Source organism: Mandrillus leucophaeus, unplaced genomic scaffold (genome assembly GCF_000951045.1).
Source record: "Mandrillus leucophaeus isolate KB7577 unplaced genomic scaffold, Mleu.le_1.0 Scaffold631, whole genome shotgun sequence".
Taxonomy (NCBI): Eukaryota; Metazoa; Chordata; class Mammalia; order Primates; family Cercopithecidae; genus Mandrillus; species Mandrillus leucophaeus.
Window position 1 is genome coordinate 552,875 of NW_012106820.1, and position 25,767 is coordinate 578,641.

At 50.8% G+C, this 25,767-nt stretch overlaps 1 protein-coding gene across 1 annotated transcript; it reads left to right on the plus strand.

Annotated features, from left to right (window-relative positions):
• The first annotated feature begins 1,345 nt into the window (after positions 1–1,345).
• Positions 1,346–7,459, plus strand: KLF13 (Kruppel-like factor 13). Its single transcript, XM_012000579.1, has 3 exons — positions 1,346–1,417; positions 2,355–2,478; positions 7,170–7,459. The coding sequence occupies exons 1-3, from the start codon at positions 1,346–1,348 to the stop codon at positions 7,457–7,459; spliced, it is 486 nt and encodes a 161-aa protein (XP_011855969.1).
• Positions 7,460–25,767: the final 18,308 nt, after the last annotated feature.

The following is a 25,767-nucleotide window of genomic DNA, read 5'->3' on the forward strand; positions in this document are numbered from 1 at the left end:
GGGTGGGTAAGAGCTTCCAGCCTGGACTTCCTGGGCGGCCATGTGCATGTCCGCTCCATGTGGCTTAATAAACCACTACTAACATTTCTAGAGACCAGCAGGGCAGCCAAATGGCCTCCAAAGGAGTTAGGAAGTCCACCTCCCACCACAGACGCCAGACCTTTCTTTCTGCCACCCCTGAGGCCGTATGCCTGAGTTTCATTGGAGGCCAGCAGTTGATCAGCCCCTGTGTTTGGCTGTGTGCCGAGCTGCTCCAGCAGGAGGGGAACAGGCTTCCCTGGAGTGAAAAACATGGCAGTCTTGAGGTTGGGAGCTAGAAGTGGCCCCAAACCAGTGCCCACAGGGCAAAGCTGTCCATCGGTGAATGACAGCCCACTCACTGGTGGGGAATAGCTGGAGACTGGGGGCAGTGGCCTGGGAGCCCGAGGGGAAGCAGTTTCTCTTTGGAAGGCTCTCCCCATGCCTCCCTTTGAGTCTGACCAGCCCTGCCCCTGCCATTGCCGCCAGATACACACCCACGTGGACCTTTGCGCTGCAGAGGTCTGCTCTTGCATCCAGGACATCCCTGTGAGGGTGCCAGCTCATCTGCCTTTCCAGGACCTCCCGGTAGGAGTTGCATTTCTTCCCTTCTCCCTTCCATGAAGGGGAGCTCAGCCAGGCTTCCGAGAGAAGACCCAGCAGGAGGCCAGAAGAAGAGGCCCTTGCGGCAGATGCTGCTCTGGCCCTAGCTTGGTGCTGGGCGTTGGGAACATTGGAAAAATGACCCCTCAGCAGGCTTCCCACAGGAGGTTCACAGACAGAAAGATCTGCAGTGTGGTTCATACAGGGGTAGCTGGAGCCGGGTGGAGGGCGGGGGGGCCCACTCACCTGTGGGGTGGTGGGTAGGCGTTTGGCTAAGGCTGGATCGCAGGAGATAACTTGGAGCGTGCCCTTTGCGTAGGTGAGCAGAGTGGAGTCCGCGCCACGGCCCGAGTCTGAGCTCAGGCTTTGAGCTGGAGCATGCACACTCCTGAGCTGGCTGCATTTGCACGTGGCTGCTGTGGGGGAGGGGGGAGGTGGCTGCTGAGGTGGATGGGGGGCTCAGCTGAAGGAGAGAAAGCCCCTGCGCTCCCCTCCCGGCTGGCTCTCTGAGGGAACACGCTGTCCCCGCCTGGCCTGCGGCTTGGGCAAGAGCAGCATGTGGGACGCTGTGTTCCCTGATAAGATGAGGCAATTGCTCTCAGTCGGCGCTGCTCCGCTCGCGGCCTCGCTGTGGCGCCAGGGAACATTTATGTAACGCGCAGCCCCGAGCAGCTGCCCCGCCCAACCTTACTCCAATCCCCACCCCCTACTCTCCCGCAACTCCATGCGGTCCCCTACCCTGCACCCCCCGGCCATGCAGCCTGGTACCCGAAGAGTCCCCCACGACCTGGCACCCGTAGGACCCCCAAACCCCAGCATGGCGTAGCCCCTCCCCCAGCTCCCCACAGTTCCCCCAGCCCTCTTACAGCCTCCCTTCCAGGCTCCAGGGCACCTAGCGCCCCTCCAGGCTCCACCCCAGCCCCCTTCCTCTCACCCAGTCTCCTCACAAGGCCTAATCCCACCTTGTCTCAGGACCCCCATCCCATGCACAGGCGCAGGCACACACAGCCAGAACCCCTGGGGCCCTCCCACCTGGGGAGCTGGAGTGGCTCTGGGATCCGGCAGGAAGGCTAGGAGCTCCTCCGCAAGAGTCTAGAATCTCCTACCGATTCTCTTGTCATTTTGGAGCTAGAGGGAGCCCTGTCCTGTTGAGTCCCTGCCCTGCTGTTGCTGTCTCCATATGACATGCCCGGCTGGAGGCAGATGAAGGGTTTGAGCCCAGCAAGGAGGGTGCTTGGGTTTGTTTAGTCCGATGGGCCCCCTTTGCCGTAGAATGAGAGGTGGGCGCACTCCCTGAAGGGCCAGGCCTGGCTGGCCCCTCACCTCACTGGGTGCCCCCCTCTGCTCACTTCACTTGGCTGCACACAGCCCCCCTGGAGTCTGTCCCCAGAACAGCAGTTTTTAGAGTGAAGCTGGAAGACACCCGCAGGTGTCTTCCCTTCACCGGGGCCATGAGATCAAAACTGTTTTCATAACAATAGCACTGTTTGCCTCATTCTCCCAAAAGAGTACAGTAGGCTATTGCAGATGCTACAAGATGTGTGACAGCACTGTCCCTCTTCAGTGACTGGAATGCATGCTTGGATTGAAGACTTTGTTTCCATTTTAATTTCTAATTTCTAATATGATGAATAGCAGGGGCTCTCACCCACATACACGAAAGCTCCTGGGGCTCCTTGCGACCGTGTGGGTGAAAGTGGCCTGGGGCATGTTGCTCCCTGTTCCCGCCCCAGCCTGTTCTCCCTTCTCTGAGCTGTTCCTTGTCAGCCTCCTGGGTGCTGCCTGAGTGTCACTACCAGGGGACCCAGCCAGACCTGGTGCTGCTGCTTCTTGCTGGCCTGAGCCATAACTCCTGTTGTGGGCCAGTTCACAACTGTCACCTCTCTGCAGCGGGCTGAGGGAGGAGCAGAGAATGGAGCCGTGGGGCCTGCATCTGCCTGGGTCAGGACCGTGTCTCTGGGCCAGGCACCCAGTATGTCCCCTGTCAAAGCATAAAGCTCCTGACGTACAGGGAGGCCAAGAGCTGTGCTGGTGGAGTGGCTGCACCGGACACCCGCCTTCCTCCACTCCAGGCTGCCTGGCACCAGCGCCCCATCCATTGGATGCTGCATTTCTCTGCGGCCCCAACATCGTGTGGCCCATCTGTAGCTCTGTGTACCTCACATGCTTCCCCGGCCTGCAGGCAGAAGGAGCTAAAGGACAAGGCTCCTCACAAGAGCTATTAGGAAGCAAGGCTGAGTGTGGCTTCCCCCCACACCAACAGGCGCAAATCTGGGGAGACTCACTTGACAGGGCTAATGACTAAGAGCAACAGTAACAGCTGAGCTTTCAGGAGTGGACCTTTGGAACGTGCCAGGCACTGTGCTGAGGCCAGTCATGCACCGCCCCTCGGGATCACTGTATGGACCACCCTGTGAGGATGGGGCAGTGTGCTCACTTCCTGTGGCTGCTGTTACACATTACCACAAACTGGGTGGCTGAAAAGCACCTGAAACTCACTGTCTCACAGTTCCAGAAACCAAGGTGTTGGCAGGGTTAATTCCTTCCGGAGGCTCTGAGGGAGAATCTGCTCCATGCCTCCCCTTCCTTCCCCTGCCCCCTTTCTCCCCTTTCTCACTTGCTCCCTTCCCCCTCTTCCCCACCCTCCACACTTGGGAACGCATCTCCAGATCCTTACCTGATTACATCTGCAAAGACCCTTTTTCCCGATAAGATCACATGCACAGGTTCTGGGGGTTATGGCTTGGCTATATCTTTTTGGGGACCATTATCCACTCTACTACAGCCAGCAAGGAGCTTGTTCGAGGCCATAGTGTCACAGCTAGGGAACAGGGTCTGAACCTCATCTGTCAGACCTGACATGGTTAATGCTAAACCATTTAATGCTGGACTTTCCCAAGCTTTTGATGACTAGTGTGCGACGTGAATCTCCAAGAGTGGAATTACTGTGCAACATTTTCACTCTTTGGTTGACAAAATTTTTTATTCTGGAAGCAATGAATAGTTTTATACAATGATAACATTTCTTTGAACATGTTTTGGGAAATGTTGGACTAGATATTTAAGGAACTATATTTAAACATTTCTTCTTATTGTTATGGAAGAAACAAATACATAGGATTTTTTTTTTAAGACCCAAGGTGGGCGTGTGGCTCATACCTATAATCCCAGCACGTTGGGAGGCTGAGGAAGACGGATCACTTGAGGTCAGGAGTTCACGACCAGCCTAGCCAACATGGTGAAACCCTGTCTCTACTAAAAATATAAAAACTAGCCAGGCGTGGGTGGGCGCCTGTAATCCCAGCCAGTTGGGAGGCTGAGGCAGAAGAATCACTTAAACCCGGGAGGTGGAGGTTGCAGTGGCAGAGCAAGACTGGCTCAGGTTAGATAGATAGGTAAATAGGTAGAGATACCCATAACACAGAGGAGCTTGCAACAAAAAAAAATCCTCTCACCAGTCCAGCCCCACTCCCTGGAGAGCATTTCTTTTCTGATTTTAGTTGTCTTGATGGTTACTGCTATAAATGAACTGTATCTTATTGCTGTTTCTTGATTTATCAAATTTAGATATTCTCTGTTATCCCCCCTGCCATGAAATTTAAGGATTTACCTCACTCCTGTCCCTCCCCTCCAACTCTTCCTAAATTGATGGATGTATTATTTTACTTATTTTGACTATCTTTGTAATTTTAAATCTCTGTGTTTGATTTAGGTATGTTCTTTGCACACTGTGTGCATTCCGACTTTTCCCTTAAATCCATGTTCTCTGCTGGGCCCACAGGTCAGTTGTATGGCCTTTGTTTATAGGATTGGTTCTAAACACTGACAACTAGTGCTAAGGTTAGCATGACCACAGCTGTGTAAAGTTTGCTTCCATCAGCAGGGCCTGTGCTGGGATTACGTTTCTTGCCACCACCTCATGGAGTTGTGAAGAATAAATAATAGAGCATAGGAAAAATCCCTAGAACCGAGCTTGGCTCGGAGCTCTTGACCCATAATCATGAGGCATTTTCGTTTACATCTAATTTGAACCACAGTTTTTTTATATGTCTTTTATTTTTCCTGGAGTTTCTAATTGCCTCTTTTTTCTTTTAAACAAAGAAGAGTAATGTGTCTTTACTGTATCCTGAAGTGTATCCAGCCTTTTGATGGTACTCTGTGGTGCACAAAACTCACTTTCCTCCTGGAATTTTCCCCCGTGAGCCCCGGTCCTGTGCTCCAGTGACCTCCCAGGTCTCTGCCTTGCTCTTGTCATGAGGTGGCCCTTTACTATACAGTCATGTCCCTAGCTCCTTGGTCTTATCTCATTTTAGCTGGAGTGTGTGAGACATTAACTTGGAAGACCCTGTTCCTTTGTCTTCAGGATCCACTGTGACTTAGGAAAAGTCTGGTGTCTGTCCCAGCCTTGTTCCTTTGTGGATGACCTGGTGTTTGTTTCTTCCTCCTCTCTCTATTAAGCTGTGAGAGCTCCTGTTTTTACTCAGTGTTCTGACATTGCAGAGCTTCTCACAGCAGAGATCTTAACTCACTTACCTGGTCCACCTCAGTGCAGCCTGTCTCATGTTAGTCTCCTGTCTCCTTTTTCTTTTTCTTCTTTTTTTTTTTTTTGTACTCTTTGACAGAGACTGTTGTTATTTCTTTTGTAATTTCTTCTCCGTATTTTCTGTTTTCTCACTTGATTGTAATTGTCATGTATTTGGGAAATCGTGGTGCTACTTGATTTTGAATCCCCCCAACACCTTTTCCCCCAAAATGTAAAATCAGTAAAGAGAACAAAGGCACCCACACGTGGCCCCTGCTTCAGCAGTGCCAGGAGACGGAACACATCTTTTCCAGAACTGTTTTTTGTTGTTTTTTTCTCATATATTTGCTTTGAGTGTATTTCTAGCTTTTATATGAAGGTTTTATATGGACATAATGCTGTTTTCAGTTTCTAAATGCTGTTGTTTTGCTGGGTTTTTTTTTGTGTGTGTTTTTTTGGAGATGGACCCTCACTCTCTTGCCCAGGCTAGAGTGCAGTGATGCAGTCTGGACTCTCTGCAGCTTCCACCTCCCAGGTTCAAGTAATTCTCCTGCTTCAGCCTCCCAAGTAGCTGGAATTGCAGGCACACACCACCACACCTGGCTAATTTTTGTATTTTTAGTAGAGACGGGGTTTCACCATGTTGGCCAGGCTGGTCTCAAACCCCTGATCTCAAGTGATCCACCCGCCTCAGCCTCCCAAAGTGCTGAGATGATAGGCATGAGCCACCGTGCCCGGCCGTTTTTGTCCTCTGAACTTCCTTTGTATTGTATCCTCTTTGCTTTTGCATCAAATTTTGTCTCAGATTCCTCAGAGAATCCAGAAGTTTCAAGTTAAAATTGTCTTCTGTTTCCTGGCTTCACTCTTTTGCTCTAGAGTTGGTGGTTGAATTGCGCTTGGCCTTTCTCTTCCATGCTGCTGGTTCTCCTTGGCTGTCTGGCCATCCCTGGGTGTCTGCTTGTGTTTAAGGTGGGTGGGTGAGTGGGTTTCCTCTCTTGAACATGGGTAGACCAGCTTCAATGACTGGCAGTCACTTTAGGATCTGTGTGGGGGTGAGAGGGGAAGTGACCAGGTAGGAACGGCAGCCCTGCGGCCACCCCTAATACCAGAAGGGCTCCTTTCTGGGGTGCCAGAGCCCCCCCCCGCCCCAAGCCTGGTTCTTCCTGAGCCGTTGATGACATTTTTGTGATTGAGAGTTTTGTGTGTTAAGAGTTTGCCTGGGTAAGCGCTGGCCTGTCTCCCGCTGAGTGAGGGATGGGAAGGAGGGAGCAGCATCTAGACCTACCTTGATTGCCTCGCACCCCACTGTGTTCTGCCTCCTCCCCACCTGCACAGGCCCCTAATGGGGTGCTCTGGGCTGCTGCCCTTGTATGTCACCACGCTTGGGATGCAAGAGCCTGTCTCATTCTCCTGCTCTGCCAGCCATCCCTGGTTGGCCACTTTGGGACTTCTGTGAGAGAAGGAGCAGCAGACTGTTCGTAGAATTCCAGGCCCAGGAACTCACCTAGGCTGACCCTCTCATGTGACAGACTAGACTGAGGAGGGTCAGAATGGGAATTGCCTTCCTGCCCTGCAGGGGTCCAGAGTGTGGCTCCCATGGAGCAACATGGGCGGCTGGGCTCCCGGAGGCCTGTGAAGCCAGGACGTGGGCCTGCAACCCCCATGCATTGGAGACCGCTGGCCCTGCATGGGTGTGTAGTGCAGCCTGCTTTGTGGTGTACTTAGGGGGTCCACTGCCAGGAGCCTGGGGCCCTGACCCGTTCCTACCCATGGGCCCTGCAGCTTCAGCACCTGAAATGCTGTTTTATCCTAGGCCGTGTCCTCTGCCTCCATCCCAGGCGTGGGTGGGAGGGCAGGGGCCACCTTCATCTCTGCGCTGATGGATTTGTCACAGGAGCCCTTGGAGGTAGGGCACATGGGAGGGGTGATGAGAGATCGGGGTGTTGGGTGTTGCGGGTCCTTTCCCAGAGAGGGTGTGAAAGCGGGGCCAGGTGCGGATACTGACGCTCTGCCCCTGTGTCCACAGGTGAGAGGCCCTTCGCCTGCAGCTGGCAGGACTGCAACAAGAAGTTCGCGCGCTCCGACGAGCTGGCGCGGCACTACCGCACGCACACGGGCGAGAAGAAGTTCAGCTGCCCCATCTGCGAGAAGCGCTTCATGCGCAGCGACCACCTGACCAAGCACGCGCGCCGCCACGCCAACTTCCACCCGGGAATGCTGCAGCGGCGCGGCGGGGGCTCGCGGACCGGCTCCCTCAGCGACTACAGCCGCTCCGACGCCAGCAGCCCCACCATCAGCCCGGCCAGCTCGCCCTGAGCCCGCCACAGCCATGAGCAGCCGCTCCCACCCCCTCGTGAGTCCCTGGCCTTTCCTTTTGTAATAAGAGAGAAGAGAGAGAACTTGATGTGAAGTCCACGAAAAAACAATTTTTTTCACCTCAGGTGTCAAAGTAAATTTGTTAAAAAAAAAAAAAAAAACACAAAAATTTCAAAAAACACCACCCACCAATTGCACAACAGATATACCCACAAAGTTGAGATTCAGCGGTGTTGAACCCCCTTTCTCAGGGATGGACACGTTCCACGAGGTCAGTGAGGACACCCCTTCCTGCCGCCTTACTCTGTACATAGATTTGCACTCTGGAGTTTTCTGTTAGGTTCGGGAACACGCTGGGGACAGAGCAGGCCAGCCAGTCTGGTGGAGCTCAGCGTCTGGCTGGCTGGCCAGCCTGTGGGTCTGTTGGGAGCAGATGTGGTCACTGACGTTTGTGCCTCCATGGCAGATTCCTAAGCAGCGGGCCTGACCTTTTCCTGCCCGGCCCCCCACCCAGCCTCTGGCGTCTGCCCAACAAGCCTGGCCGGGCTTGCAACGCAGCTGATTCTGAGACAGGCCCCTGCAGAGGGATGCCTTAAAGCTGTCCCCGGCTGGAGGAGCACTCCACCTTGGGGACAGTGGAGGGGGCCTTCAGCCCTCTGCACCCTGCCTGCCTCACACCCCGCCTCCGGGAACCCTCTCCTTCGGCGCTAGGGAGCACTGGAAGCAGAGGTGCCAGCCCTGGCTGAGCGTAGCACTGCACCGTCTGACCTCCGAGTCAGGGGCCGGGGTCACACCTGCCAGGACTCCGCTTCTCCGTGTCCCTGCAGAAGGCACGCAGGACCCTGTCACTATTATACCTGGGCCTCTGATGGGGAATTCTGGTCTTGTAAAAAGATGTTAGAAATTCCTGGTGGCACATCCAGTTCCGGAGTCCTCCCGCATGGGCACGTGTGTTGGAAACAATGGGCAGGTCATGGGGCCTCCTCGTCAGATGGCCTGTGTGAGCGGCTGTGCCTGTGGCGGCGCATCGTGCTTCACAGAGACTTCTGTAGCAAGAGACCGGAACATTGTGACTTGGACCTTTTCAGGAGTGGCGCGGATGTTACAGGAAATGCTGTCGGAGAGCGCGCATTCTGTTTCCTCCCCAGGGAATGCCAGATGGAAAGCTGTGGGCCACACTTTTCTCAGACCCACCATGTCCCCAACTCAGACTTAGCAAACCTCCAGCCTCTCCGTGTCCCTGGACTCCTCCTCCCTTTTCCTCCTGCTTCTCCTTGTCCTGCCTGGAGGCTCCAGGCCATACCCAGCTGGTGGGGCTGCTCCAGTGCCCCATCACCAGCCTTCTCCTGGCAGGAGAGGAGGAGCAGAGAGCTGGGTCCTGGGTTGGGATTGGAGCCCTGGGCCGGGTCAGTCAAGCTGTGGTCCAGCAAACTCCTCTGCAGATGGCTGGAGTGTCGACCCCAGGCTTGTGGCCCAGGTACCACCTTCCCTTCCTCCTGAGAGTTGGGGCCTGTAAATACAAGGGCCCAGGACAGAGTGTGTGCGTGCGTGCGTGTGTGTGTGCGCGTGTGAGCACACACGCGTGTGTGTTGGGGGGTGGGGGGATTGGGGTGGACTCAGGGTGTCTTGCCAGAGATACCTGTTTTGATGAGTACCTATTTTGATGCAAAGGAGCGGCTCTGGGACCTCAGAGGGCCGCAGATGGGCTTCCTGGGCCCAGCGTGCCTTGGTCGTGGCCATCCTGCTTCTACTCAGTCCTACCATGGTATGGGGTGCAGCACAAACCCGGGACCCAGGCCTAGCCACTGCCCACCGCTGCTGGCCACTGTTGTGGCTGGCTCCAGAGTGGACAGGTACCCTCTGTCCACAGCAGCTGCTCAGGCACAGGATGCCGCCGGGTGCCCGCTTCTCACCACTGTGTGCCAGCGGGGAATGGCCGACAGCGTGGTAGTGTTTTCTAGGTAGAACGATGGGCCCTAAATTGGGCAGTAGCATTGTTTCTGCTGCGGTGAGAACTGGCAGGGAGAGGGCCACCCCCACACTGGTTGGATGCGGAACTGGCCACTCTGGCTGCCATGCTGTGTTAGGCTCCCTGACAGCCCTGCTTGCGTCGGGTCTGGGAGAGAGAGTGGAATATTCGGTAGGGACCTTGACAGAAGAGAGCCCTGGGTGCTTGTGGTGCAAAGATCTTCATGCCCAGTTCCAAAGTGAGGTCCCTCCCAAAGTTGTTTTCGTGTGAGGCAGAGAAAGCCACACTCTGACTACATTTTATGTCTCAGGAATTCACATTCCAGGTTCAGGAATTTTATTCCAAAGTCCTTTGGTGCACTCACTGTCCACCGTTCCCCAAGGCAGGGAGAGGGAACGGCCCATCCCTGGGAGGCTGGCAAAGCGCTCTCCGGGGAGCGGTCAGGCGTCCTTGTGATCTGCCCAGGGTGTCATGGAAGGAGATTTTCTAGCTCCACATCTGTCTGCACATAGGAAGGAAAAGATAGGACTCTAAACCTAGTCATCTTGGAATAAAAAGAAGAGCTGGTTTGTTTTAGAGCAGGGCGGGGGGTGGGGGAGGGAAGCGGGTGTTGGCTGTTTCCAAAGAGAGCACTTAATTTAATTTTTCCTTTAAATGACCCAGGGCTGTTCCGTCTGATAGATGGAAGGGTAACATTGCCTTAAAACAGAAATATGCAGGCATTGGCTATTTTTGGCTTAAGAGTGTGTCTTCTTTCCCAAAGTGGTTCTCGTTTAATGGCAGGGTGTGGTCCTTAGGCCCCGGCCTGGACTGGGAAATGGGGGCGGGTAGGGCACCAGGAGAGAAATCCTGCTGGGTACTCCTGGCCAGACCCTCCTGAATCATCTGGGGTTTTAAACTCATCTCACTTGAAGGGCGGGGAGAAACCCATGAATCTCAGGCACAGTTCACAGGGGTCCTCAAGGGCAGATGTCCATCTCATCATGAAGTGAGGGATTCCTGTGGAAGAGGGTGGTGGGCCTTGGAACGCTGCCTCCACTGAAGTGGGCACACAAGGCGGACCCTCCTGAAACAGCCTTCATTTTCTTCAAACATGCAGAATGTTTTCCCAGACTGCATCTATTTCAGGGTCTTCCATTTTTGTGGTTTATGGCCATGCTTGCCAGTTTTGGTGGGGTTGAGGAACCCATAGGACTCATATAAATAATAGTGAAAACTCAAACCCTTATTCTGGGACTTCAGTTCTAGTGGTCCATAGGGGCAGAGATCTCAGAATGAAGTTTGCCTGAGTGAAGGGAGAGTTCCCCTATAAAAGGCCTAAAATTGATTTGGGGCTCAGCCATCAAGGGGCTGGTGTTGCTCATGTCCCAGACAAGGAAGCCCCTCTTTACATCAGCCATATTAGGGGAATGGTTGTCAGCTCCCCAAATGCCTACTGGATCCTACAGCCATACAGGAAAACAGATGGACACAGCCCTTTCCTCAAAGAGCCCTGGGATCCTGTCCTGCAGGGTGCTGCGTAGGAACGAGCAGAGATGTCCTGGATGGGAACATGGTCCTGGAGGTGCCCTACCTGCATCCTGCTGCGCCGCCACCCACGACACTCGAGTGCAAGATTGCCTCACTCCTAATCCTGACTTTATTCCCAGGCCCCACACCAAGGCAGGTGCAGGATTCGCCATGGTGCAGCCTCCAGGTACAAAGATCTGAGGCAATGGCGATCCCAGGCCTTGCTGCACCCTGAACACAGCTCAGACCAGTGAGGGGTGATTCAGAGGTGGGGATGGGCAGAGAGGGCTGGCCACTCTGCCTCAAGACTTGACCTCAAGTCTTCTGTCTCCTGACCTGGTGTGTCCAGAAGACCATCCTCTTTCTTGCCAGAAGCAAATGCTAAGATGGACTGCACAGGGCCCTGGTACTCCCTAGGGACCCATTCAGGATCTCAGCTGGGCAGGGGTGCCACCCAACAGGAAGATGTGATCTGAGCAATAGTGTGGCCTTGTTTCTCCACTTCTGGTCGTGGCTGTGTTTACAGGGCTACCTGACTATTTTGACCTCTGACAGGTGTCACTGATTTTCTTTCCCCCATTTAAAAAAGGTCATTTAGTCAAAGACACAGTGCTAGAAGGTTTAAAGGGTGTGATGTGTTGGTCACATCACAACCAGTAAGAAACGCTTTGTAGGTTATCCACATCTTTTGCTGACTGTTTCCATATACAATTCTGGTCACCATATTTTCCAAAGCTAAAATCTGAGGCGTGGGCTGATGGTTTTTGAAATCAGGATTACCCCAGGGAGAACCAGGTCCTATTACTAATTTTCCTGATTCTGAGGCTCTGAAGACTTGTCTGAGACACATTCCAGAGACCTTTGTACCAGAACTTGGATGCACAGTCCAGCTTACTACTGACACACACCTGAGTACCCTTTAGGGCGAGGTGCCGCCGCCTGCCTGCCGTCGTGTCCCTCAGCATCAGAAGAGTTGAATTCGGCCGGAGACGGGAGCCCGGTGTCCATGAGGGAAGAGGGGCCGCGCTTGGTTTCTACGGATTTCGGACTTGCAGTGCGGCTACCTGGCCCTGCCCTGCCTCTCTCTTTCTCATACAGCTTTAAAACTTTACTACTTTTATTTAAAAACGAACTGGATGGGAGAGAAGTAGCTTCCCCTACCCTACAAGTCACACATTCCCGAGAGCGGGTGGGGGGTGGAGGCAGGAAGTCCGGGGGTGGGGTGGGGGGCGAACAGCTTGCTTAAGGCCTCAGGGTCCTGCTTTCTCCGGCCTCTTCTGGAGGGCCTGTGGACAGGCCACAGCGCCTGCTTATTTGGAAACCAGGTGTGTGAGCCGAATGCCTGCGAGGCCACACACTCGGCACAGGAGCCCCCCTGTATCTGGCTGCCCTGAGAGGAGCGACGGCCACCTCCCATGTGGCTCTAGACACCCCGCGGGCCCATCAGCCCCAGTGTCTGTGCGGGCTCCACCCCTGGTGCCGAGTGCTGGGGCCTCTGGGGCTGGTCGGCCTCAGCAGGAAGGAGGCACTACTGAGCAACTATGCATTGTCATTGTCGGGTTTGGGGCTTGCAGTGGTTCCTTGGTGACTGGGAATTGCTTGTGTGCATGTGTTGGGTGCATGCTTCCGGGCCTCAGCTGCCTCAGGCCCGCACAGGCAACCCTTTCCCATCCAAAGCCATTGGTGGAGCTTCTCTGGAATCGTTTGCCAAAAGCCCAAGGCAGAATCCAAGGGTCCAAGACCATTTCCATGGAGCTCATGTTTTTCTTTTCTGTAGGAACTTTTTTTTAACCAGCACCCACCATAATTCTGAAGGCCATGTTTCATCTTCCTGGATCACTACAGTGAAGTATTACAGTTGTACAGTTCCCAGTCTGGCCTTGGCTTGCTCGGATAAAACTTTGTATGTATTTTGTATGGCATAGATTCTATATTGTAATGATGTCCTATGCAAAAAGAAAAATTAACGAAATTGTAAATTTTATTGTTTTAACGTGTATGCATGTTTAGTGACGTTTACATTTTGAAATAAAATTTATGATTCATTATTTTATTTGCTGGAGCTAGTCTGTTTGAAGAGCATGTCTTGCAGAGGCTCTGGGATGGGAAGGGAACTGAAATGGACAAAATCAAGCAGTCGCAATTGACTGAGGGACTGAAGCTTGCCTGGAACTTGGCGGGTCCTGTTTTGGAAGGAAGGCTTTGCAGAAGAGCTCTGGCAGCGAGTGGGTGCTCTTCTGGCTCCCCTCCTGCCCATGGGAGGCTATTTCAGCTCATCACATTCCCACCCCTCCGTCCATCCGAAAGAGCATGGAGGAGAAAGGGATGTGGCGATGGCAGGTTCCCTCAAAGGGCACAGCGCCTTTCCCTCAGAGTCCCCCCAAAACACCTGGACTTCCTTCTCCTGGGCAGCAGCCACCGCTTCTTTCAATCCCATGTGCCCTGCTCGCCTTACCCCTCAGCCTGGAGTCTAGAAAACACACCTGTTTCTAGCTACCAAAGTTCTTACAACCTACTATGGGCACAGACCCCAAAGTGTGCTGCAGCGAGGACAGGTCCCCGGGCCCTAGGAGTCTGGGGAGTAGGAAGGCAGGTGTTGATAGCAGAGCCTGTTGAAGTCCCCAAGGAACACTAACTGCCCCTGGCTGCCCCCAGGGCAGATGATGTCCTCATCAGAGGCAATTGGAAGCCTGCAGTGAGTGGAGGAGGTGGCTGCTGGGGTGGAGGTCTGGCCTGAACCCTGTTCTAGCTACAGCATGTGGAAGGGAGGTGCTGGTGCAGCCACATCTCAGGGTCACCCAGGGGTAGACCAGCGCTGCGTCTGGGCCATACGCTGTTTGTACATGATTACCTGTTTTGTTCTGGTTTTTTTGAGACGGAGTCTCGCTGTGTAGCCCCACTCTTCACTGTCGCCGAGGCTGGAGTGCAGTGGTGCAGTCTCAGCTCACTGCAACCTCTGCCTCCCAGGTTCAAGCGATTCTCCTGCCTCAGCTTCCTGAGTAGCTGGGATTACAGGTGCCCGCCACCATGCCCAGATAATACTTGTATTTTCAGTAGAAACGAGGCTTCGCCATATCGGCCAGGCTGGTCTCGAACTCTGGACCTCAGGTGATCCACCTGCTCGGCCTCCCAAAGTGCTGGGACTACAGGATTGAGCCACCATACCCGGCCTGTGATGACCGGCTCATGGGGTGAATGAAAACCACCACAAAATGTGAAGTGTTACTAACAAATGCAGGCATTGCAGCTGATCAGACGTGGGTTTTCCCGAAGCTCCCCCGACACCAGCTGGCATCGCCTGATGAACGTTTGTTTTCTGTATCAGAGTGGGGGCAGGGAGGCGTGAAATGAATGCACCCAGGCACACGCTGAACAGTCATAAAAACAAGCACACATTTTTCAAACGAAAGTCTTTTTGGTACTGAGGCATTTGGAGCCCATTCTTGGTTGGAGTCTTTTCCCGGGACAGCCACTGTTCCGCCTTCTCAGAGCCATTTATTGCTCAGGAGCTTCCCCAGATAGCAGCAACTGCAGGGTGGATCTGCTTCCACAAATAGGTTTGTGTCGAGAGGATCCCAGATGCTTACAAAATATTGACAGAAAAAAAAAAAAAAAAGCCTGTCAGTTATGATGTCACTGCCAAGATTTGAAACCCCTCCTGGGGTTTCTTTCCAGAAGACTGGGGTCCCCACCATTCATGGAGCCCCCGTCCCAGGAGTGAGGGGTCTCCTAAGGCCTTCAGAGGCCCCCAGTAATGTAAGAGGGAGAAAAAAAGCAAGCAATAGATTTTCCTGGCGTTCGAAGAACAAATGTATGAGTGTGTGTGGTATGCGCATAGCATGTTTTCTTCTCACACTTCCTTTTTGGACCAGGTCACAAAGCAGTTTTGGGTGGCAGAGAGGGTCTGTGGCTGACAGGTTGTGTCAGAGATGACAGCATCCTAGACGCAGGCCTGAGGGGTCAGCCTCAGGACACTCCTGGCTCTGACCCTTTTTCCATATTTCTCAAGACTTGGATTAGAAGTCAGTTTGTGGCAGTTAGGTGAAGTGCTGTGTCTGGCTGCATAGTGACCAGGTGAGGAGAAGCATCTGGTGGAGGGCGGGGGTGCACTCCCCAAGAGGGCAGAGCCTGGCGAAGGCTCACAGTGACATCTGCCCCTCTAAAGAAGGACTTCCGGCCTGGCGCGGTGGTTCACGCCTGTAATCCCAGCACTTCGGGAGGCCAAGGCAGGCGGATCACCTGAGGTCAGGAGTTCGAGTTCAAGACCAGCCTGACCAACATGGAGAAACCCTGTCTCTACTAAAAATTCAAAAATGTGGCATGTTCCTGTAGTCCCAGCTGCTCGGGAGGCTGAGGCAGGAGAATCGTTTGAACCCAGGAGGCGGAGGTTGCAGTGAGCCGAGATCACGCCACTGCACTTCAGCATGGACAACAAGAGCGAAACTCTGTCTCAAAAACAAGTAAATAAATAAATAAAGAAGGACTTCCCATCCCTTGGTGCTGGCCTGTAGGCAGTGAGCACCCTGTCACTGGAGGCATTCAAGCAGGAGCTAAAACACTGCTTGCCAGGAATTCCATGAAGGCACTGGTGTTCTGGAAGGGGGCCTGGTTAGCGTTCAGAGGAAGGGCCACAGGATTTTCCAAGGGGACTCACTGGGGTGTAATCATCAAGACCCTCTGACACTTGCTCCTAGCCTTGTCGGTCGTGTTGGGGTGTGGACTAGCCTTTTCTGGATTGGGTTTGGCTGCAGAAGGCCTTGAATAACAGATAAGGCAATGTGTAGCTTATTCTGGGGACATGGGTGGCTCAGTCACCCCCAGTCAAACCTCATCTAGGCCATGATAAAATTCCTGCCATTAGCACCATTCCTGAAAGGCCTTCTATGTGGAAAGCAGTAAAGACACGCGGCTACTCCTGGTAGGGCTGCTATCTCTGCACCAACTTTCCTGCACTGTTACGCGTCGGAGACCAGCATTCCGATGGTACATAGGACAGGCAGGTTTGAACAGAAGACAGCGTTGGAAACACAAGGTCTGTATTAATTGCCAGTTGCTGGCCGGGCGCGGTGGCTTATGCCTGTAATCCCAGCACTTTGGGAGGCCAAGGCAGGCAGATCATGAGATCAGGAGTTCGAGACCAGCCTGGCTAACATCATGAAACCCCATCTCCAGTAAAAATACAAAAATTAGCCGGGCGTGGTGGTGGGCGCCTGTAATCCCAGCTACTCGGGAGGCTGAGGCAGGAGAATGGCTTGAATCCAGGAGCCGGAGGTTGCAGTGAGGTGAGATCGTGCCATTGCACTCCAGCCTGGGCAACAGTGCAAGACCGTCTCAAAAAAAAAAAAAAAAAAAAAGAATTGCCTGTTGCTGCTGTAACAAATTACCATAAGCAGTGGCTTAAAGCAACACAAGTTTATTCTTTTATTCTCTTATAGCTCTGGAGGTCAGAAGTGCAAAACAAGTCTTACAGGGCTAAAATCCAGGTGTCATCAGGGCTGCTTCCTTCTGGACTCTGTTTTCCTTTCCAGCTTGTAAAGGCCACCTACATTCCTTGGCTTGCACCCTCCTCCCCTATCTTCAAATCCAGCAGAGCAGCATCTCCTCTCTGATCTCCTGACCTCCCTCTTATAAGGGCCTCTGTGATTACCCTGTGAGGCTGAGATGTGGCTGCACATTAGGCCGCCCCCAACCCCCAGCTAGTCCAGGATGAGCCCCCCATCCCTCCCAGCCTTCATGTCCTTCCTGCACTCCCCTGGGCTGGGGAGAGCAAAGTGGCGGCTTAGGCTACAGGGCTTGATGAACTCTTGCATAGTGGAAGGAACCTGCATCCCACTCTCCACGGCCCTAGCAAGGGCCACAAAACATAGTTGAATTAAACTGGACTGAGTATCTCTTCCACCTGTGTTTTGTTGTCCTTCATAGTATTCCCCATCAATTATTCAGCTTTAAAAAGTAGGAGTAATAATCAAAATAATTGTCACTTCACTAGAGTTCTTAAAAGCCGATCAGTTCTTGAAGGCCTGCACCCCAGCTCACCTGCTGCTGCCTGCACAGCCGTTGCTCAGGGCGGTGACCACACAACACAGTGTTGGAGAAAGGTCTGGTGTCTCCGCTCTGGGCAACCTGCCATGCAGCTGTGGAAAGAAGTCTTTCCCTAAGCCTTGCCTTCACCTGGGAAGCAAGCTTGGCATGGTCTGTGTAGGGTCATGGTGAAGTTCACAGTGGGCTGTGAGATGTCAGATGCTGGGAACTGTGCCCATGCCAGATACTCAGGCCACCAGGCCAGGCCTCCACTCTCACATGCCACTGGGAAATGATCCCTGTGGATGGAGACCGGGACCGACCGGGGACACCGAGGAAGGCTGTCTCACACTGCACTCCCTGTCCCAGATGCCTCCCAGACAGCAGCCACTTGGCCGGGTCCTGGGCCAGGTGCTTGCTTGCTGAGCTGTGCCCTCTGAGCACTCTCAGAGGGAGGTGTGAGTAGTCCCAACTTAGGGCTGCAGAGGGTACGAGGCTCCGAGGGGTCAAGTGGTCTTCTCAAGGTCACACAGCTGGCAAAAGTCACGGAGGGATCCTGGTCTGATTGGACCACCAGCCACAGCTGCCTTTTAAGCTCTGAGTTCTAAAGGCTTCTAACCTGTCTAGGGGTACCTTTGTCTATTCCGTGGCATTGCGGGACAGGCCCAGAAGACTGGCGGGCCCCATGACACAGGGCTGGTGACTTAGCATTTTTCTGGCTGCTACATTTCTGGGGCCTGAACACTGGCCAGTCTGTGTGCCTGCACCTGGCAGCCTCGTGTGTCCAATGCGATGTCCCCTAAGAAGATGCAAGCTGCCCTCAAGGGGCCCAGTCCCAGTCACTGTGAGGTTCAGACCTCCCTTTAGGGCCCGCCAAGCAACCAGGCAAAGCCTTTTCTCATGCATAGCTGTGACTTCACGTGCCCAGGCTGCCAATGTGTGTAGATATCGCATCCACTCACTCAGACTCTTGGAACTTAGAGACAGAGAGTACAAAGTGGTGATGGGCGTTGCCCTTATTTGCAAACACATGATAGGCCTGAGGAGCTCAGTCTGGGTGTCCTGACCCCAGCTCCAGGGCTCATTCTTGACCCCATCATAATGTCTTCCATTCCCAACCTCACAATTGGGTAATCATTTACTTATGAATTCGCCAGGGGACCAGGGAGAATTGACAGTAAATATCAAGATGGCCTGCATAATTAGCAGACTTCCTCTGGACCTCCTAAGAGGAGTCCTCATCTCGACACCAGCGACACAAGGGTCACTGACCGATTGTATTTTGGGAAAGTGGTTATTACCTGCTTACCCTGAACACAGCTACTCCTTGTCTCTTATCTGTCTCCTGGTCTTTTCACCATAAACACACTCTGGTGGGTTTCCTGAGATTGACTGTTGGCCTGTGGGGGCTGGACACGCTCAGAGCAGGGAGGATGGCCTCCTTCCCAGGCTCTGCAGTGCTCTCCCACCATGGCCCAGTGGACTTTGTACGTGAACCTTCCACTTTGGGAAGACAGCTGCTAGTTTGCAGAACCCGGATTACAATGGAAACACAACTTCTAACTCCGAGAGAACATGTGCCTCTGCAGTGAGGGTCACAGGGCCAGGAGAGGCACACACAGGAGTGTCAGCGATGACGAGGGGCCTAGTGCTGAGGACAGGGCCGTACTTACACTTTCATTGCATATGTTCTTGTGAATGCAGCGAATATCACATAAGAACAACATTAAAAGAAAGTTATCTGTTAAAAATATCAAGATGTTTCAAATAGCTTAAATGTCCAGGAATACGAGATCAATTCAATGAACCGCATAACCTCCATAATCACCAATACCCAATCTATTATTAAGTGAAAGAGGTAGCTTGCAAAACAGTACGGAAGTATGATCATGATTTATTTAAAAAAAATTGTCTCTATAGCTATACTGTGTTTACATGTTTAAATGCATAGAAAAAGGGTAGGTAGGCCAGGTGAGGTGGCTCATGCCTGTAATCCCAGCACTTTGGAAGTCTGAGGTGGGAAGATCCTCTGAGCTCAGGAGCTCAAGACCCGGCTGGCCAACATGGTGAAACCCCGTCTCTCCTAAAAATACAAAAATTAGCCGGGTGTGGTGGTGGTGCCTGTAATCCCAGTTACTCAGGAGGCTGAGGCAGGAGAATGGCTTGAACCCGGGAGACGGAGGTTGCAGTGAGCCGCGATCGCGCCACTGCACTCCACCCTGGGCGACAGAGTGAGGCTCCTTCTCAAAAACATAAGGACAGGTAAGAGACAGAACAAACTCAAGCAATTGTTACCTTTAGGTAGAAGACAACAGAGGACTTTTATTTACTTATTTTTGTGTGCTCTCTAAATTCTCAAAACTACTCAGGTATCACTTTTGTCATTAAAACTCACAATAGCACTTTTGTGAGGCTAAGAGCTTGCCAAAGGTAAGCTGGTGCAGTGTGTCCCCACTCCATCCTCCAAAAGATGTCCACCAACATTCATGACCGTACTTTTGGACACACCCCAAATGCCCTCAACATGTCCACACAAGGACAGACACGCCCAATGGCTGACCACACATTGGTGCAAAGGGATGATGTAGAACTGAGGGTGTCATCCCAAAGTCACCAAAAACAATGCTGCACCACAAAAGCAAACAGCTAAAGGAGCACCAAACACACCAAGCAATGCCATGTGCTGCTCATGCATCCACACCTACTATGGACTGAATGTTTGTTGTGTCCCTGCCAAACTCACATGTTAAACTCTAACCCTCAATAGGATGGCATTAGGAGGTGAGGCCTTTGGGAGGTGATTAGACCATGAGGGTGGATCTCATGATTTCATAATCCTCATGAATGGGATTGATGCCTTCACAAGAAGAGATGTGAGAGGGATGATCTCTCTCTCAGCCATATGAGGATACAAGGAGGTGGTGGCCATCTGCAAATAAGGAGGAGAGCCCTCACCAGACACTGGATCTGTTGGCACCTTGATCTTGGACTTCCCTGCCTCTAGAACTATGAAAAGTAAATGTTTGTTGTTTAAGTCATCCAGTCTATAGTAATTAGTTTTAGCAGCCTGAACTGATGAGTATCTATAGACCAAGAGTATGAAACCACATGATGAAGGTTAATCCCGAAGTCAGGACAAGATGACTGAGAGGGGCCCAAGGGGGTTGCAACATTAGATTTATTTAGGATTTACAGGTATTTCTTGGATATACAGGCACACCATTTTATTGCACTTTGCAAATATTGTGTTTTTTAGAAATTGAAGATTTGTGGCAAATCTACCTTGAGCAAGTCTATCGGTGCAATTTTTCCAACAGCACATGCTCACTTTGTGTCTTGGTCACATTTTGGTATTTCTCAAAATATTTCAAACATTTTTATTATTATTACATCTGTTATGGTGATCTGTGATCAGTGATCTTTGATGTTACTCTTATAACTGGAGTGCCATGAACCACTTCCATATAAGGTGGCAAATTTAATTGATAAATGTGTGTGTTCTCACTGCTCCATCAACCTGCCTTTCCCTGTCTCTCCCTCTCTCCTCAGGCCTCCCTATTCCCTGAGACACAACATTGAAATGAGGCCAATTAATAACCCTACAGTTGCCTCTAAGTGTTCAAGTGAAAGGAAGAGTCAGAGGTCTCTCACTTTAAATCAAAAGCTAGAAATAGTTAAGCTTAGGAAGCCATGCGAGGAAGCTTCAAAAGGTGAGGTGGGCTGAAAGCTAGGCACCTTGTGCCAAGTAGTTAACCACATGGTGAATGCAAAGGAAATGTTCTCAAAGAAACTTTTAAAAGGGCTACTCCAGTGAACACATGAATGATACAAAAGTGAAATGGGCTTATCGCTGATATGGAGAAAGTTTCAGTGGCTTGGATAGAAGATCAAACCAGCCACAACATTCCCTTTAGTCAAAGCCTAATTCAGAGCAAGGTCCCTAACTTTCTTTCAATTCTACAAAGGCTGAGAGAAGCTACGAAGCTACAGAAGAAAAGTTGGAAGCTAGCGGAGGTTTGTTCATGAGGTTTAAAGAAAGAAGGTATTAGGCTGGGCGCAGTGGCTCAAGCCTGTAATCCAAGCATTTTGGGAGGCTGAGGCAGGCGGACCACCTGAGGTCAGGAGTTCGAGACCAACCTGGCTAACACGGTGAAACCCCATTTCTACTAAAAATACAAAAAATTAGCCGGGCGTGGTGGTGTGCACCTGTAATCCCAGCTACTTGAGAGGCTGAAGCAGGAGAATTGCTTGAACCTGGAAGGCGGAGGTTGCACCATTGCACTCCACCTTAGGCAACAAGAGTGAAACTCCATCTTAAAAAAAAGAAAAAAGAAAGAGGGCATCAGCACAACATAAAAGTGCAAGGCGAAGCAGCAAGTGCTGCTACAGAAGCTGCGGCACGTTAGCCAGAAGATCTTCGCCAAGATCACTGCTGAAGGTGGCTTCACTACACAGCAGATTTTCAGTGTAAATGAAACTGACTTCTATTTGAGGAAGATCCCATCTAGGACTTTCAAAGCTAGAGATAAGTCAATGGCTGGCTTTAAAGGACAGGCTGGCTCTCTTGTTAGAGGCTAAGGCAGTTGATGACTTTAAGTTAAAACCAGCGCTCATTTACCATTCGGAAAATCCTGGGACCATTAAAAATACGCTAAATCTACTCTGCCTACGCTCTAGAAGTGGAAGAACAAAGCCTGGAGGACAGCACACCTATTTACAGCATGGCTTACTGAATATTTTGAAGCCCACTTTGAGACTCCTTTCTGATGAAACTTGAATGAATGAGAAGTTGCTTCTTATGGATGAGGAAAAACAGTGGTTTCCTGAGATGGAATCTACTCCTTGTGAAGACGCTGTGAACATTGTTGAAATGACAACAAAGGATTTAGACTATTCCATAAACTTAGTTGATAAAGCAGTGTCAGGGTTTGAGAGGACGGACTCCAGTTTCGGAGGAAGTAAAATGCTATCAGCGTTGCACACTACGGAGAAGTCCATCACTAAAAGACTAGTCCATTGGTGTGGCAAACTTCATTGCTGTCTTATTTGAAGGAATTGCCACAGCCACCCCAACCCTCAGCAACCACCACCCTGATCAGTCTGCAACCATCAACATTGAATCAAGACCTTCCAGCAGGAAAAAGACCAAAACTTGCTGAAGGCTTAGACGATTGTTAGCATTTGTTAGCAAAAAGTATTTTTAAATTAAGGTATGTACGTTGCTTTTACAGACAGAATGCTATTGCACACTTAATAGGCTACAGTATAGTTTAAACATAACTTTTATATGCACTGGGAAACCAGAAAATGTGTTTGACTCTCTTTATTGTGATATTTGCTGATTGCAGTGGTCTGGAACCAAACCCACAATATCCTGAGGTCTGCCTGTACCAGAACTGGGCGGTGGGAGAAGTGGGGCTTGTTTTTCCTTTCTCCGTATTCACTTTAGGTGTGAAATGTTTGACAATCTGACAATCTGTGACCTGGTTCACAGATGTGGTTCCTGCCTGTTATCGGGGCTTGGCCAGGTTCAGGCAGGCCTACAGGCTGTCCCCACAATGGGCAGATTGAAGTGTGCACAGATGTCTGTGACAGGGCTGTGACTAGCCTGTGATCAGGCTGTGGCCAGGCTGCTGTCTGGAGCAGGCAGAGCTTTGTCCCATAATAGGGGTGCTGCCAGGGAGTCTGGCACCTGGAGCACAGCCACTGGCTTGGACACGAGCCATCCGACAGCGTGGAATAAAAATAGAACTGCTTCAGCTGGAGAGGAGACAGGCTGAGCTCCCTGCTGCGAGGCCTTTAAAACAAGAGCAGGTTTCATTGATCTGAGACTAGGTAAGGATGTTGCCTCGAGTCAGGAAGGAGTCGAAGTCATCTGCCCTGGTACCTGGAAGTGCCTGAACGTGATGGGGCTGGGTGGTTATTACTCTTCTTATCAGCTGGCACTGTCCCTTTAGGAAAGCATTAGAAACTGTTTTTGTTTGTTTTCCCTTCATGTCTAGGTAAAGAATGCATACTCTGTATACAGTTGCTGACAGTTGTAAAACTGAGAAAGTGCCAGTGAAAATGATTTAAAAAATGAAACAGTAAGGCTGGGCATGGTGGCTCATACCTGTAATCCCAGCACTTTGGGAGGACAAGGCGGGCAGATCACCTGAGGTCAGGAGTTCGAGACCAGCCTGACTAGCATGGAGAAACCCCATCTCTACTGAAAATACAAAATTAGCCAGGTATGGTGGTGCATGGCTATAATCCCTCCCAGCTACTCAGGAGGCTGAGGCAGGAGAATCACTTCAACCCGGGAGGTGGAGGTTGTGGTGAGCCAAGATTTCAAGCTGGGCGACAAGAGCGAAACTCTGTCTCAAAAAAAAAAAAAGAAAGAAAAAGAAAAAGGAACAGTAAAATATGTTTATTTTATGGAGTGTTGAGTCATGATGTTCAAGGACTTTGGAAGTAATTTGACTGTTGCTTTTGTTTTTAAAATTCAGGAATTCTCATCATACATATGAACAAGGTTAAAAAATACCAAAAACAAAAAACAAAAAACGAATGATAGAATGTCTCTTTACCCATCCCCCCCCACACACACCAGTTCTACCACCTTGGGACTAAACTTTATCGCTTCTGTTTTTAATTTGTTTTTGTCGTTATTCCCTTCAGCTTCAATAAAATACTTGTCCTCCTACTTTGTGATTTATGAGTATTTGACAAAATCTACTGGCTTCCTAATATGAAAGATGAATACCGTTGACCCTTCAACAACACGAGTGTGAACTGCGTGGGTCCACTTCTATGTAAATTTTCTCCTGCCTCTGCCACCCCGAGACAGCAAGACCATCTTCTCCTCTTCCTCCCCCTCCTCAGCCTACTCAGCATGAAGACAATGAGAATGAACACCTTTATAATGATCCACTTCCACTTAATGAATACTAAATATATTTTCTCTTTCTTATATTTTCTTAATAACATTTTCTTTTCTCTAGCTTACTGTATTGTAAGAATGCAGAATATAATATATCTCACATACAAAAGATGTGTTAATGAACTGTTTATGTGATCGGCAAGGCTTCTTCCGGTCAACAGGCTATCAGTAGTTAAATGTTTGAGGAGTCAAAAGTTTTATGTGGATTCTTGACTTCATGAGGGAGGGGATCAATGGTCCCAACCCCTGTGTTGTTCAAGCATCAACTATCATTACCTCCAGTCCCCTCTCCCCTCTGTACCTTCTCCCTCCTCCCCCTGTGTTTACATTAGAGGAGTGTTTTAACCTTCTGCAGGTTACCTCTGAAACTTTACATTGGCTCTTACTCCCCTGTGTTTACTACCATACCTTTGGTCTGCTCTTGACTCCCTTCATGGAAGGTGATAGTAGGATGGCCTCTGCTATCCACTCTCTCTAGGTCCCACAACACCATCCTCCTCAGCCTTTACTTCTGCGGCTTTGTCTGTAGTAAAAGTGGAGCCCAGTGGATTCAAACTGCAACAGTGGGAGCCTCTACACCCATGGGCAGTTGGGCATATCACTGTTACATGTTACTCACTGCACAGCTACCTGCTGGGCCAGGGGGACATTTCTTTCTCTGTGGGCCTTAAGTCATCACCACCACCACCACCCTGTCCAACCACACAAGGAAGGCATTCTTAGCATCAGAGCAAATGGGGCAAACTCATTTTGCCTTCCCTCAGGAACTGAAAATCCTATCCTATGTTCGTTTGCTTTATAGTTGAAGCTGAATTTTGTTATATACATTTTCCCTAGAGCTTTAAATTGCCTTTCTTCCTTATTAACACATAATATTAATAACAGAATAATAATGTGCCTCTGACATGGCCTCAGTTTTGCCACCTTTTTGTTCTCAAGACCTCCCCTTCCCTCTCCTACCCCATGGATCCAGACTCCAACTCCTTGTCCCTGGGTAGGAGCACAGCCCTGGACTCCCTTTACCACCCCCTGGTGGATCACTCAAGAGTCAGTCCCAGGTCTTTCTCTTAGCTTGCTTTCTCACTTTGCTGGAATACATCCTCAAGTAACTATCCAAGAAAGGATGCATGGGAGGATGGGTTTCTGTTTTTTTGAGTCCTTGGAGGTCTAACAGTATCTTTTTTTCTACCCCATGCTTGATTCATAATTTGGCCTAGTGTAGAAAACAAGGTTCAAAATTACTTCCCAATCATCTTCTTACGACTATTGCTACTGATGGGGATGTGATGCACTGCAGTTCTCAGCCCTTGCAGTGAACATTTTATTTTTACCATCTTTGAAATCTGTCAGCCAATCTTACTCCCTGTTGCTCTGCACTTTTGTTCAGATATTTCTAGAGGCAGGTTATTTTTTCCTTGATCCTGCATTCCATGGAGCACTCCATCTGCAGACCCATGTCTCCTTAGGTCTGTTCCTTAGGTCTGCATTGCTTTCCTCCAATCTTGTATTGTTAATTGCCCTCCCTCTACATTCTTTCCTTTTGGAATTCCTATTAGTTCAAGGTGGATTTACTGAATCAGGCTTCTGTGTCCCTTATCTCTGTGTTCAGCATTAGCCCTGTGTTTATTTTCCTTCTTTTCTTCTGGTCTGCTCCCTGAGCTGAAACAGGCTTGCTTATTCAAATCTCACTCATCCCCTAAGACCCAGACCACAGGTCATGTCCTGTGGGAGCCTTTCTGGCCATCCTGTCCCCAGGCATTGTTCATGGCACTCTTGGCCATGGCATTTTGTCCTGACCCTTACTAGGCTGTTGAGTCAGGAAAGGATGTACATTCTCAACTGCATGGGCCTTCTCTATGGGTTGGAGGGCTGTGGGGACTATGGGGC

What these genes read in the sequence shown, in the direction of transcription:
- KLF13 (XM_012000579.1), top strand. Translation starts at nt 1,346, where the DNA reads ATGCGGTCCCCTACCCTGCACCCCCCGGCCATGCAGCCTGGTACCCGA. An exon ending in TCCCCCACGACCTGGCACCC is followed by an intron (nt 1,418 to 2,354) that starts GTAGGACCCCCA and finishes TTCCCGCCCCAG; the next exon opens with CCTGTTCTCCCTTCTCTGAG. An exon ending in CCTGAGCCATAACTCCTGTT is followed by an intron (nt 2,479 to 7,169) that starts GTGGGCCAGTTC and finishes CTGTGTCCACAG; the next exon opens with GTGAGAGGCCCTTCGCCTGC.